Source organism: Microtus ochrogaster, linkage group LG4 (assembly GCF_000317375.1).
Source record: "Microtus ochrogaster isolate Prairie Vole_2 linkage group LG4, MicOch1.0, whole genome shotgun sequence".
Classification (NCBI taxonomy): Eukaryota; Metazoa; Chordata; class Mammalia; order Rodentia; family Cricetidae; genus Microtus; species Microtus ochrogaster.
In genome coordinates, this window is record NC_022030.1 from 16,679,438 (window position 1) to 16,692,046 (window position 12,609).

General features: G+C 43.2%; 1 protein-coding gene across 2 annotated transcripts in view; it reads left to right on the forward strand.

Moving 5' to 3' along the window:
- Nucleotides 1-12,609, forward strand: part of Samd5 (sterile alpha motif domain containing 5) — a 59,167-nt gene that overhangs the window by 38,404 nt on the left and 8,154 nt on the right. Inside the window, exon 2 of one of the 2 annotated variants that reach the window (XM_026786312.1) lies at nucleotides 11,705-12,190. The exons of the other annotated variant lie outside the window; for it this stretch is intronic. Within the exon in view, the coding sequence (XP_026642113.1) occupies nucleotides 11,705-11,827 (123 nt within the window). The 3' untranslated portion in view covers nucleotides 11,828-12,190. Of the gene's footprint in view, nucleotides 1-11,704; nucleotides 12,191-12,609 lie in introns of those variants that run through there. 2 annotated transcript variants of the gene reach the window in all.

The following is a 12,609-nucleotide window of genomic DNA, read 5'->3' on the forward strand; positions in this document are numbered from 1 at the left end:
GAACAGGCTTGCACAGGGAGCCCATAGTGAACAGGCTTGCACAGGGAGCCCATAGTGAACAGGCTTGCACAGGGAGCCCATAGTGAATTGGCTTCCTATCTTCTGCTTCCTGCCTCCAAGTGTATAGCATAGTCTCTCTCTCTCTCTCTCTCTCTCTCTCTCTCTCTCTCTCTCTCTCTCTCTCTCTCTCTCTCTCCCTGTATTTACATGTAAGCACATGCTTGCCCACACATGTCCAGAGGTCTGTTTCAGGCATCTTCTTCTGTTTTTTTCCTCCATTAGTGTCTCTCATTGAATCTGGTGTTTGATACTTCAGCTGGATGGACTTCCAGTAAGCCCCCAAGATCTGCCTATCTGTGTCTTCCAGGTGTCCAGACAAGCTCCACCATCCCAGCTTTTTGGGAGGATGCTGGGGACTGAAACACACATCTTCATGGTGGTTGTTCACTTACGGCGCTATCTCCCCAGTCTATGTTGTGGTGTGTTCTGTCAGTGCACGCTCAGTGCTGCTTCTCCTCAAAGGGGTATTAAGTGCCCTTGCCCTTTAAACTATGACATGCTTTGGTCCAGGAAAGCTCTGGAGGACTGGTGTGGGCTTATCCTGATCAGCATCTTTACAACCCCATAAAAAATCGTAATTTAAATCTCTTCCCTTAGAACAGACAGTACTCCTGAGAGAGATGGTTTGGTCATCTCTGTATCTCAGCAAAGAAAATGGCATGGAACTATAGCTGACCCCTACTAGACTTGTAAGAAATAATATGACTGAGAAATAAGCCTTTGTTGCAAACTATTGAAATGCTGGGTCATTTGTTACTGCAGCATAATTGGACTGTCCTGACTGATACAGATGGCCTGGCTCTTGTGTGCATCACTTCGGAAGACCTTGGCCTTACGTCTTGTTCTAGCCACTGCTGAGTAAGCAATTGCAGCCAGACTTCAGCTGACATCACCTAGGTCCGAGCTGACAGCTCATTGGTTTAGGCCCCTGCTTGCTTGGTGCTTCAGCTCCAGCATCTTCGCTCACTCTGTCATGTGCTCCCTACTGGAGCTGACTAAGCACTCACATGGATAAACAGGAAGTGCAAGGGACTTTGACAAGTGGTTAATGGGAGCTGCTGGAGAAATCTTGCTCTCTTCATGCAAGATTCTGAGCCTTGATTCCCAAGGCTCCTGGGAAAGCAGCATATAATTGAGCACAGTGGATATTTCCATTGTACATCCTGTACTGGCTTTCTCTCCATTGCTTCATTCTTTTCTCCCTCCTTCTATGCTCAGGAATTACGTTCCTAAACAAACTCCTGCCTGGGGACCTTGGTCTCAGTCTTTGCTTCCTGAGGGAATTAAGACTCAGTCTTCAACTGAACCAGTCTAAGCATTATCTACCACTATGGTGAATGATTTACATAATCTACTGTGTAAGTGACTATACTGTATGTTTGCAGTAACTTCAAAATACAATGATTTTGTTAGTTACATTAGAAATTATTCTTATTAGATGTGTTGATCCCAACACCAGTTACTCCCCAGCCCCAGGCACATAGCTAATCTACCTTCATGAGGATATTAGTTCTTAGTCATGACATAGCACATCAGTCTTAGTTGGATGAAATTCATGTTTGCTGGTTTGAGTTGCTGGCTTTCTACGATGCAGCAAGAAAGACCTTGAACAGATTGTGTAGCCTAAAATAAACAAACTTTAGCGTCTCCTTTTTTACTTTGTAAGTACTAGGATTATAGTATATGACACTATGACCAGTTTTATGCAGTGTTGGGGACTGAAACCCACATTTAATGTATTTTAGACAAGAATTGTACCAACTGAGCTGCACCCACAGCCCAAATCTACTGATTATGAGAGTGGGATTTTGAACGGAACATTGAGAGAAAAGCTGAAGTGTTAAGCACAATGAGGGTTTTGGCATCACTATTACCTTAAAATACTTGGTTGTTCTTCAGCTCTGAGTCGTCAGTCCACCATCAGTACCTTGTGGTGATGAGGGAGCCCCTTCTGTATGATATGAATAGCATTGGGAGGGATCCCCTTCTGTATGCTATGAATACCATTGGTTAATAAAGGACTGCTTTGGACCTATAGCAGAGCAGAATTTAGGTAGCCCGGGAAAACTAAACTGAATGCTCGGAGAAGGAAGGCAGAGTAGAGAGAAGCCATGTAGACCCACCGGAGATGGACGCCAGAACTTTAGCCAGTAAGCCACAGCCTCGTGGAGATAAACAGAGTAACAGAAATGGGTTAAATTAATATGTAAACATTAGCCATTAAGAAGATAGAGCTAATGGGCCAAGCAGTGATTCAATGAATACAGTTTCTGTGTGATTATTTCAATTCTGGGTGGCCAGGACGAACAAGCGGCCTCCTCACAACATTGTAGGACAGTTTTATTTTGGGGGGTACCATAGAAATTGCTGTTTTGTTTGGAAATTGAGATGGCTATATAGTTCCTAGGCTCTGGTACTCCGCTGCTTCCTCTTCAGTCTGTCATGGCAAATCTCAAAAGCAAAACACAGTAGGACAAAGGGTATCTTCAAACCACCCAGTCACTCTCTTTATGCCATATATCAAAAAAACAGGTCCATAGACATTAAAGGAATTGGTACATTTTGTGGTATAGGGGAGAGGCATGAGTAGGAAACCATTGGGAAGATGCCGTTCCCTTTCTGACATAATTAAATTCTTGATTGTGATGCTCTTAAATGAACCATGAAATCCTAAGCACTTGCTGTGCAAGTGTGATTTCTAACTGCGGCTTTTTTTTTCTGCCCCCCAAATCTGAATGTGAAGGTGTCAGATGCATAACTAATCTTAGCCGAGTCTATATTAAGAAACCGGCAAGGTGTCTTTATTTAACGTGCATATTCCGTGAATGTAATGTACTGTTAAGTAGCATGATTTCGCACATTGCTCTGAAAATAAACGCAGCTCTTTAATGGGAATGGTTACTTTGTATTTAGTTTCAACAGAAATGAGAAATACAGAAGTAAAACATGAATGCATGTGATCACCGCAGTTGTGTGTGTGCTTGCATGCGTGTACACGTGCACGCTTGCACGCGTACACAAGCTCAAGCATGCATTTCAGCTGCATAAAAGCCAGTGCTTGGGATTGTGTCCTGTGTCACACAGAAAAGGGGGATTCTAACATCCTTTTATCCTACTCTAAGTTTTCTGAAAATTCTTTACCCCAGTGGGCTGTGATTTTGCTTAGGGATGCCTCCATGGTTCAGCACTTAGTTACAGGAAAGCAAGGACTTTCTATTTCATCCTGGAATCTCAGTTTCTGAAGAAACTAGCAGGGATTAACTGCATGTCTGTTTAATTCTTTGCTGCAGCGGGGACAGATTATTGAAGTAATGAACAATTGCAATTCAAGACCCAACTGTGGAAGAATGAGGGAGAGTAAACCAGCAACTCTGAGTTAAGAGAATAACTATTAGCCTCTTCAAATGCTACTACAGACTCTTCCTGTCTGTTACACACCACCCAGTGCAAGCATAGAGAGATCACTCATGTCACCTTTGAAATTAAAACTCTGGGTCTTGGCTTTTGCTCATTTAGCCCGTTTGTCAACTAAAAAAGACCCGAAGATTCCATTGCACTCACTGGGCAAGTGCTCCAAATCTAAAGGCAGCAGGGCCTTGAATTAATGCCAAAGATCTCATATCTCTTCGTAAAAACTCGCTCCATAAATGGCATGCTTTATGTAAATATGTTCGAAGCTCTTGAATTCCTGGTCACCTTTAAAACAATATTTTTCTTAATAAAAAGACAGTAGGAAAGAAATAAACAAGTCATATTGTAATGTGTGGATGTGCGCATGTGTATACACACATGTACCTGGAGGGAAAGCCTACGGTTTCTGAAACAATTAAAGAGGTCTTTTTGCTTCAACAAGCTGAGGACTATGTCTGTGGCAGTTATGTTCTATAGGGCATGCTTCACAATGCTAAATGAAATTTTGAAAGTTAATGGCTAAACAGTGCTTAAAGCACACACATTACTCATGATCTATTTTAACAATATTGTGGGTGACTAACTCAATAATGCTGCTGAACACCCATTATGGTTTTGTTCAGAAGCTATGCCTGAGAATCTATGCCTCCTTCAGGGTGAGTTTGCATTCTTCAGTGACTGAACAAAAATATATAATTTCATGTCTCTGTACAGGGAGGATGCTTACATGATGTCAGATATTGCTCCAACCAATACTTGCCACAGCCCTCAGTGACGTGGAACAGGGTGGTGTTCATATTTTGACAGAGGGTTCCCTGAAACAGTGATGAGGTTGGATGGACACAAGTTCATCTAGGAAGTGACGAGCTTGGGGTTGAATCCAGCCTTGAACTATGCCCGCCAGCGGTTTTCACAACTGTCCTTGGAGGAAAGAACAAGAAGGTTCCAGAGCTACCTAGAAGCTGACTGGCCATTTAAGAGCCCTCGGTCCCCTCTTCTAGCCACCCTGCTTCTATGTTTGCATTCACTTCACATCCATATCCTCACATATCCCCCCAGAGGGCAGAGATGTGAGCTCTTCTCTCTTCTATCTGTTTGACACTCTGCTTGCTCTTCTTCTCCTGGGTACCAGCACTGCCTAACAGCTAGAGTGCCTAGTTGAGAACTCCAGGGTATGATGGAAGGCGGCCTGCTTTCCATGCCTGGCTCCTGTAGGTAGCCCCTTCACACCTCCTCCAAGTTCAGACAGGCGAGGTCAGCCTCCTGAGGGTTGGCCCATGGACTTTGTATGTGCTGCTCTTTCAAAGGCCTGAGATGCTAGTCCAGGAGAGCTGGCGTCCGAAGGGTCTCTTTTTCCCCTGCCAAAATCAGAGACAAAGAGAGTCATGGAAATATGACAACTCCCCTGAGCCCTTCCTTTGGGCTGCCACTAAACATGCAAATACGCCCTGGGTGGAATTGCTAAAGAGGATTACTGCACTTGTCTTGCTTGCCTGCCCATTTTAATTTGGCAGGTGAGGTCAAGGCCCAGCAGAGGCCACACTTCAGTGTTTCCAGGCTGAGTGTAGATGCTGGGAGAACACGGTAATTCTGATAAAGCAAGAAATGCCCGAGTCACTTCAAACGCTCTTGCTATTTTTCAAGGCTGGCAAGCTAAGCCCCCAAGAGAAGCGTGCATTTGTGAGCAGATCAGCCATCTTTGCATATCTTCTCACCAGACAGGAAAGGGCATCTCCTCTGTAAGACAGGAAGGTCCCAGGTCTGTCGGACTAAGCCAGATGGGAGGACAGGAGGGTAAGTGTGAAGTGATTGTCCAGGAGGTGTTGTCATGTGAAAGGGCAAAGTATAATATATTCCAGACAGAGGACTTGGTCTGAGACTCGCTGTGATCTCTCTGGTCTGGGGTGTCTAGAAATGAAATAGCACAGTGAGTCTCAAAGTGTGTTCTGAAGACCCCCCCCCCCGGGTGTTCTCCAGGGGACTGTGAGATATAATGTCACAGAGATGCCGTGTCGTTATCTGCTTTTTCACTGTGTAGATACGTGCGTCATCAGAAAAGCAATGGTGGACACAAATGCAGTCACATTAATACTGTCTCTGAACTTTACCCCACTACCACACTGTCACAAACACAAAGCAATCGTTCTCCGTCATAACAGAGGATTAATAATGAAATGATGAGTTCATTTCATCTCAGTGCTTGTGTATGTTTTTCCTCCCATTCTGAATTCTGTGTGACAAAATGGAAGTACCACTGGGAGTGTGAAGGGTCCTGTTTCCATGCCGGACATTGATATTGTCTGTTGCTCTGTTTCCTGAACATGCATCTCTATGCAGCAGCGTTTTCCCCCAAGAGAGAGCTGTTGTGGGCAAGTCACGAGTATTCAGACTGGAATACTTGGAAGATTTACTGAAAAAAGATGAAGTGAATCCAGTACTTTCCTTTTCTTAAAAAAAAAAACTATATGTGTGTGTGTGTGTGTGTGTGTGTGTGTGTGTGTGTATGTAAGTATGTGTGTGCAGTTGTTCACAGGGTCCTGAAGAGGGGGTCAGATTCCCTGCAGCTGGAGTTGCAAGCAGTTGTGAGCTGCCCTGTGGAAATAGGGAATTGAATGTAGATCTTCTATAAGATAGCTAGATCTTCTTAACTGCTGAGTCATCTCTAGTCCTTGAATGGTATTTTAAGAAAGACAACAGATAATATTTATTGTTAATGATGAAGTATGCATGTTTAAGGGGAAAACAGAAATCTAGACAACTCTTGAAAGTTCCTAGTGTTTCCTTTTCTTTAATGAGATCTATTAGTGAATGTATGTGTTCATAAATATTATAGTCCTTAATGTATTTTTATAAATTATGTTTTCCATAATCCAAGCAATCTATGTCATATATAGACTAGGAAGAGGCCAAGCTTTTCCATATATATAATTAATGATATAAACAAAATCAAAATAGGCATTTTGCACAATAGCTAAATACTTTGCATAGCATTGCAGGTTCTATGTGAATAAAATTCCCCTTCACTAAAAATCACATTTGCATATGCTTTTTAACAAAGCAGTTCAAACTATCCCTAAGAGCATCTGACGGATCCTGTGTGTTGCTACAAGTGCTCTGCATTTTTACCTACGGTGTGGCGACAGTTATCAACAGCTTTGTGGCTTAAATCAACAGAAAGCTTTCCCATCCTGCTTCTGGAGGCTTGAAGGAAAGCACCGTGGGGTTAGGAAGACTGGATTCCTCTAAAGACTCAGGAGGGAGCCTCCTTCCTTGTCCTTCTGGACCCTCTGGTGTCTCTAGCTCTCAGGGCATCTGGGGCTTACTCCTATCTCCACGTTTCCCTTCAGATGACTGCTTCATCTCTTTTTTTATGTGGGGATAGCAGGCATGGGGTTTAGGAACCACCTAAAATGCCCTGTGATTTTAACTCAGACCTGTGACAAATTCCCACTGATAAAACCCTGTTTCCCACCGAGGTTCCATTCTTAGGAATCTTGGGCTACTTCTCAGCTACTGCAGATTGCTAATCCAACTTGACTGTCCTGTGCAGATGTAATTTGATAATCTGGAACTTGCCAAAGGGCAGAACTGTTCTGCTCTGGATTATCAGCTTTTCCAGAGTAGCTCATCTGTGTCTAGAAGCCTCAGCTTCTCCATTTATTTATTAATTAGGTTCTGGCTCACTAACAAGTTAGTGTGGGGTAATGCAAGTACACATTCACAACATGGTGCCTGCCAAGGAAAGAGTTCTCTCGGTAAATAGTAATAGTGTATGCCTATTGTGGGTTAGTAGATAGTGAGCATTATCGTATGCACTAGACACCTTCTGAAATGCCAGATGTATTAGTGAGCAGTGGAAACAGGCATTGAGGTTGATGGTAACTTCAAAGATTGTTAATAAATAGTAAGGCATGATGCTGCTACAAGCACAAGGAGACAGGGATGGGGAAACCGGAGTAACAGGATCCTGATTGAGTGGTCCAGGGCACTGAGTAGACATCAGTGTCACCAAGAGCTTTACATTGAAGGAGTATGTTTCAAAGAACTACCCTAGAGGACCAAACGCTCAGAAGCACACCCCCTGGGATTTCCAATCTTCTGTGTTGTATTCATGAGCCTGTACTTGGTCCCCATTTGGGTACCATTTGGAGACCTTGAAGCACAGGGCAGAGAGGAACCTTTGAAAGCCCCTCACACTGTCATTCTCTGCCATCCCATCTGACCTGCTTTCTCACAGCAGACCAGTTTTCTATCGGAAGTGGGCTGGGTGGACTTCATTCTTGAACCTTCTCCTTAGAGTTCGCACCTTATCGCCCATCCTGCAGCCAGTCTTGACCCATCCCTGCCGAAGAAGGAACCAGTACCTTCTCAGGGCTGCCCTTATCCTGACCTCAGTTGTGTTGCTCCTTGAGACTCTCTGATCCTTTGTCTCTGGGCTATCCTGAAGCACGGTCCCTCTTCCTTCTATGACGCCCCCTCCCCTGATTATCGCTCTTGACCTCGGCCATCCTTGTGGCCCTTCCCTGCCTGTGTCAACTCCACCCAATTTCTTCACTCAGGTCTGGAACTGTGACCAAGCTCCCTGTCTGTTCCGAACTCACCACCACTTCTTGTCCTCAGCCATATTATTACAATTCTGAGTAGAGAGATGACCTAACTTTGTGGTCCTGTTCTGACTGGCTGTTAATTATTACAAAACAACAGACAACACGATGCAGAATCCCCCGCAGTTAAATTCCTGAGTCTGTGTTACTGATGGAAGAGATAGATAAGGTTCTGACTCCAGGCCTTGAGGAGCTCATGCGGTATTGGCTGTCCCTGGCTGACCATAGTCCTGCAGGTTATTCTGTGTGTAGGAGGTCATTTCACTTCAAGCACTCAGGGCTGAGGGCTGCAAAGCAGCTTCTTAAACTTTTGAAAAAGTTAGAAATTTACATAACTATTCAGTTGGAAAAATTATAGCATCAGTTAATGCCCCAAGGAGAGCATAGACAAAGATGCTTTTGCTTTTTAACCTCCGAGTGTGTTTGTGGGAGTTTTATGAATAATAAGTGGCTAGGAAAATTCCCAGGCAGCCTCTCTAGTATAGTGTGCATTTGCTGAAAAGTTGTGGATAAGTCAGAGAGTGAAGATTGAAAATGTTTGTGCTCAGAGAAAGTCATGGAGAGGCAGTTCCTCATAATCCATTTAATTTGTTCCAGAAAGAAAGCATTAAGTCACTCCCTAGCATACAAGGATAGAGACAGATTGGATAATCATCAGAAACTGTTCATCATTTGACTGAAGACATTTAGGTATTTGTTTCTAAAGGAAAAAAAATCGATGCTTCTATAGAATCTAAGGGAAGCTACTCAGTAAGGCTTCCCTAGGAGAGAAGACAGCTGTCTATGTGGTAGCTGTCTGTTCAGTATCATATCACATCTTCTTTCTTCTTGGGGCCATGAGCATCCCTAAGCAAAACGCAGAAAAGAAGAACTAAAATGGCCATGAAGACCCACGCAAGCCTAGTGGATATGTGAAGCTTTTTCCCTATGCAAGTGAAGGAAAATGGGATCCCAGCTGACTTTCTAGATTAAAATCCTGCAACAGGAGCTTATTTCAATGAGACATGAGCAAGAATGATACTATAGATGGTTCTAGTGATCGTAACAGTGAGCAAACACACAGAGACAGCATTCCTGGGGAGAAAGATGGAGGTCTGAAACAGAGGTTTGTGCTCACAGAGCTTTCCATTAGAACCAGGCTGTGCTTGTCTCTTCTCTAAGAACAGTCCTGCCTTTCTTGGCTCAATAATAATGGCTAGTACATCATGGCCGAATAGTAAAAACCCTAGCTTTAGTATGTTATAAAGTTAAAAACAAAACAAAAACTATCATGAAGCATCTAGATTTTCAACTTTGGTCTTTATCTTTTATCATCTAGGAGACACTGTCATCATCCTAAAATTAAGATTTTTTTTCCCCTGTGATACAGGTCCCCCCAGTGCAGAAAAAGATAATTAATTATTCAGGAAGACCACCTTTTTTTTTTTTTTGAGTAACTAAACGTGGAGCACATGTGGCTATCAGATTGGCATCTGTGGATGTTCTTTAGAGTAATATCAAAGTTGAGACTAACTTCCCAGGATGGGTTAGCTTGCACCGCAGAGCTCTGATTGTCTGTAATCAGGGAAAGAACCACAAACTCCAAAGAGTAACAGACTTGAAGTTGGCTAAAAATCAGAATAATCAAACTGGGAAAAATAAGATCTCAGAAATCTTGATTTTTAAGCACAGAATAATGGTTTCTTTGTGGGTTGAACTGTGTTTCCCATCATGGCTCTGAACCCTCTGTGTGAATGCACTGTTTCTGAAAGTGTAGTTATAGAGTTGGTAGAGATGCAGAGACAGTAACTGCCAGATCCTTGAAGAAGGAAGCTCAACTCAAACCTAGAACAGACATGACTGAGAAATAACCATCGTAGACCAAGAACTAGGCCTGTGGGTCTCTCAAGTAGAGACTGAGGAGTACCCTCCAAGTTGGGGAGGAGAGTAACAGAACGGACCCACCAGAATGTAACCCTTCAGCAGTGCTGGCCTAGTGATTTAGAGATGATAATTTCCAGGCTGTAAACAATAAAATTATTATGATTATTTTAAAATTTATCTTAGGGTCTCACTTTACAGCCCTAGCTTGTCCATGTAGACCCGGCCAGTCTCTTATTTTATGGAATTTCTCTCAAAATATTAGGACTATGGATGTGTACTACCATACCCAGCAAGATATTCTCCCCCCCCACCCCCCCTTCTCTCTCTCTTCCTCTCCCTCTCTCTCTCTTTCTGTCTGTCTCTCGATAAGGTCTCATGTAGCCAGGCTGATCTCAAACTCGCCATGGAGTTCTGATTGTCCTGTGTCTTTTTTGAGTGCTGGGAATACAGGTGTCTGCCACCACACTTAGCTTAAAGCAATGCTGAGGGTAAAACCATTCTTTTAATCTTTGAACACATCTGGTCTTTAAAAACAAGAAAACTCAAGCTGTTTTAAGACCTGAAGCCAACATAGTATTCATTCTTCTCAAGATTGGGTTAGAAGTTTGAGAGCACACCAGATACAATGTTGCTTTCATGATTCTTCTTTGCATTTCTCCTCCAGTGCTGAGAACTGAAGTCTGTACCTCACACGTGTTAGGTGCAGAGTGTACCATGGAGACACAGCTTCATCTCACTTTCATGATGGTTAAGCCAACCTTGCTCACTAACCAAGGAAAAGGGCACCAATAACTCTGACTTAACATTATTACACTGATATATAGCAATCAAATATATTGATAGTTTCCTTGGTGGAATGAAGAGAGATCCATTTTTCCTTGAAGGAGAATGCCAGGTAATTTAGGGGGAAAACGAGCAATGGGAAAATAAAAGGAATGAGGTGTGGGAACTGTGCTACCAAATGCAGGCTTGACCCTAAGAGGTCTTTGTTATTTGCTTAGCTAGTTGGGATTCTGAGTCTGCTCATTTTTATTTCATTTGAGTGGGATTTGTGAGCGCTGCATGAAGCCACAATTCCCTGAGAGCATTGGTAACAGGGGAAATATTAACATTTCCCAAGTCGTGATGCAACACGGGCTCCGCTAATTGCTGTTCTCTGTGGCTGCTCTCCCAACTTGAAGCTCTCCATAACCCAACTATGGAAATGCTGTTTGTCGGCCTCTCTCTCTCTTCCCTAGGGAAGGAAAAATAGCAAATTGCAAGACTCAGCTTGTTAAGTGAATTTGCTTTGTTTTTGTGGAACCAAAGGCAAGTGAGATTTCGGAGGCTGTTGGTTTGCGGTTAGATTTGTGAAATGACTTCATGTTCCCTCCCAGTTGCCAAATAAGTTTAATGTAGAGACTGTCAATACTTGAAGGATGTTAGCCTGTCCAAAGGCATTTATTCTCTTCAAATGTCCCTGGAACACGTGAGGCCGTGAAGGCTGTTTAGGTAACTTCATTCAGAGTCCTGCCTTTTCTAGGGCAGGTGTATAAGGGACCTGTTCTTTCTCAGCCAGAGACTGTCTTCCTCCTAGTGACTGCTAACATCCTAACTTGAGTCTCTTTCTGATGCTTGCTCTTCTTCTTGATACCAACAGCGGTTACCTTGTGCCACACGGTAAATAGAACTGTTGTTACTAATATCCTGTCATTTGCTTGTTGACTACAGCATTCCACAATGAAGAAAACTTGCACCTTTGTGTTACAATGATCTTTCCTCTCTAGGACTTCACCTTACTCCCCTGCTGCTCTCCAGACCACCTCAACAACTTTGTTTGTCAAGATAGATTAAAGATATGCTACCACAGATTGCAACAGGAAGCGAATTTAATAGAGGTATTAAATTAGGCTGGATTTTTAAAAGGTGGCTTTTGAATATATTAATTATTAGTAAAACTTTCTGAGAGTTAGAGCCAAATACCAACCCAGAGGACAATAAATAGTTTTCTCTCTGGAAGGAAGAACGATGAAGAATGCTCAGTAATACTTCCTACCAGCTTGAATTACCTAATGGTGTCTCCCAGACTAACAGACTCACAGATAATGTGGCAGTCAGCAAGTGGCCATTGCAAGAGCGAGGGTGAGAATTCCACGTTCTGAGAAAAATTTTAGAGAGGTGTGTGGAATTGTCCTCTAAAAGGGTTCTCTGCAATATGATTTGCATTTGGGGGGTGTTGCTAAGTTTCAAAGACTAAACTTCTGTATAAGGGTGGAGTGAGAGATGGATTAGGAAAACAAACAGATACAGCTTTTTCCAAAAGACCCTTTTCTCATAAACAGCAACAACAACAACAACAAAACCCCACACCAAACAAATGGATCCAAGAAATCCAAAACCAGGGAACGGTCTCAGGTTTCTTTGTCCTTCACCTCTCCTTTTCTCCTCTCTTTGTCCTTCCTGGTCTTGTCAGGGGACTCAGCACACGGCAGAGCGAATGGATGGGCAGAAAACTATCATCGGTGGCTGCCTTTCAGTTTCAGAGGAGTCAGTGTGACAATAAAGGGGTTAACACGTCAACCCCTGGCAGAACGTGGAGATGATTAATGTGTTGTAGACCTGAGGCCCTGGACGCCGATGACCACATAGCAAATGCATTCTGCTGGGCTACTACTCTGACAGACATCCTTAT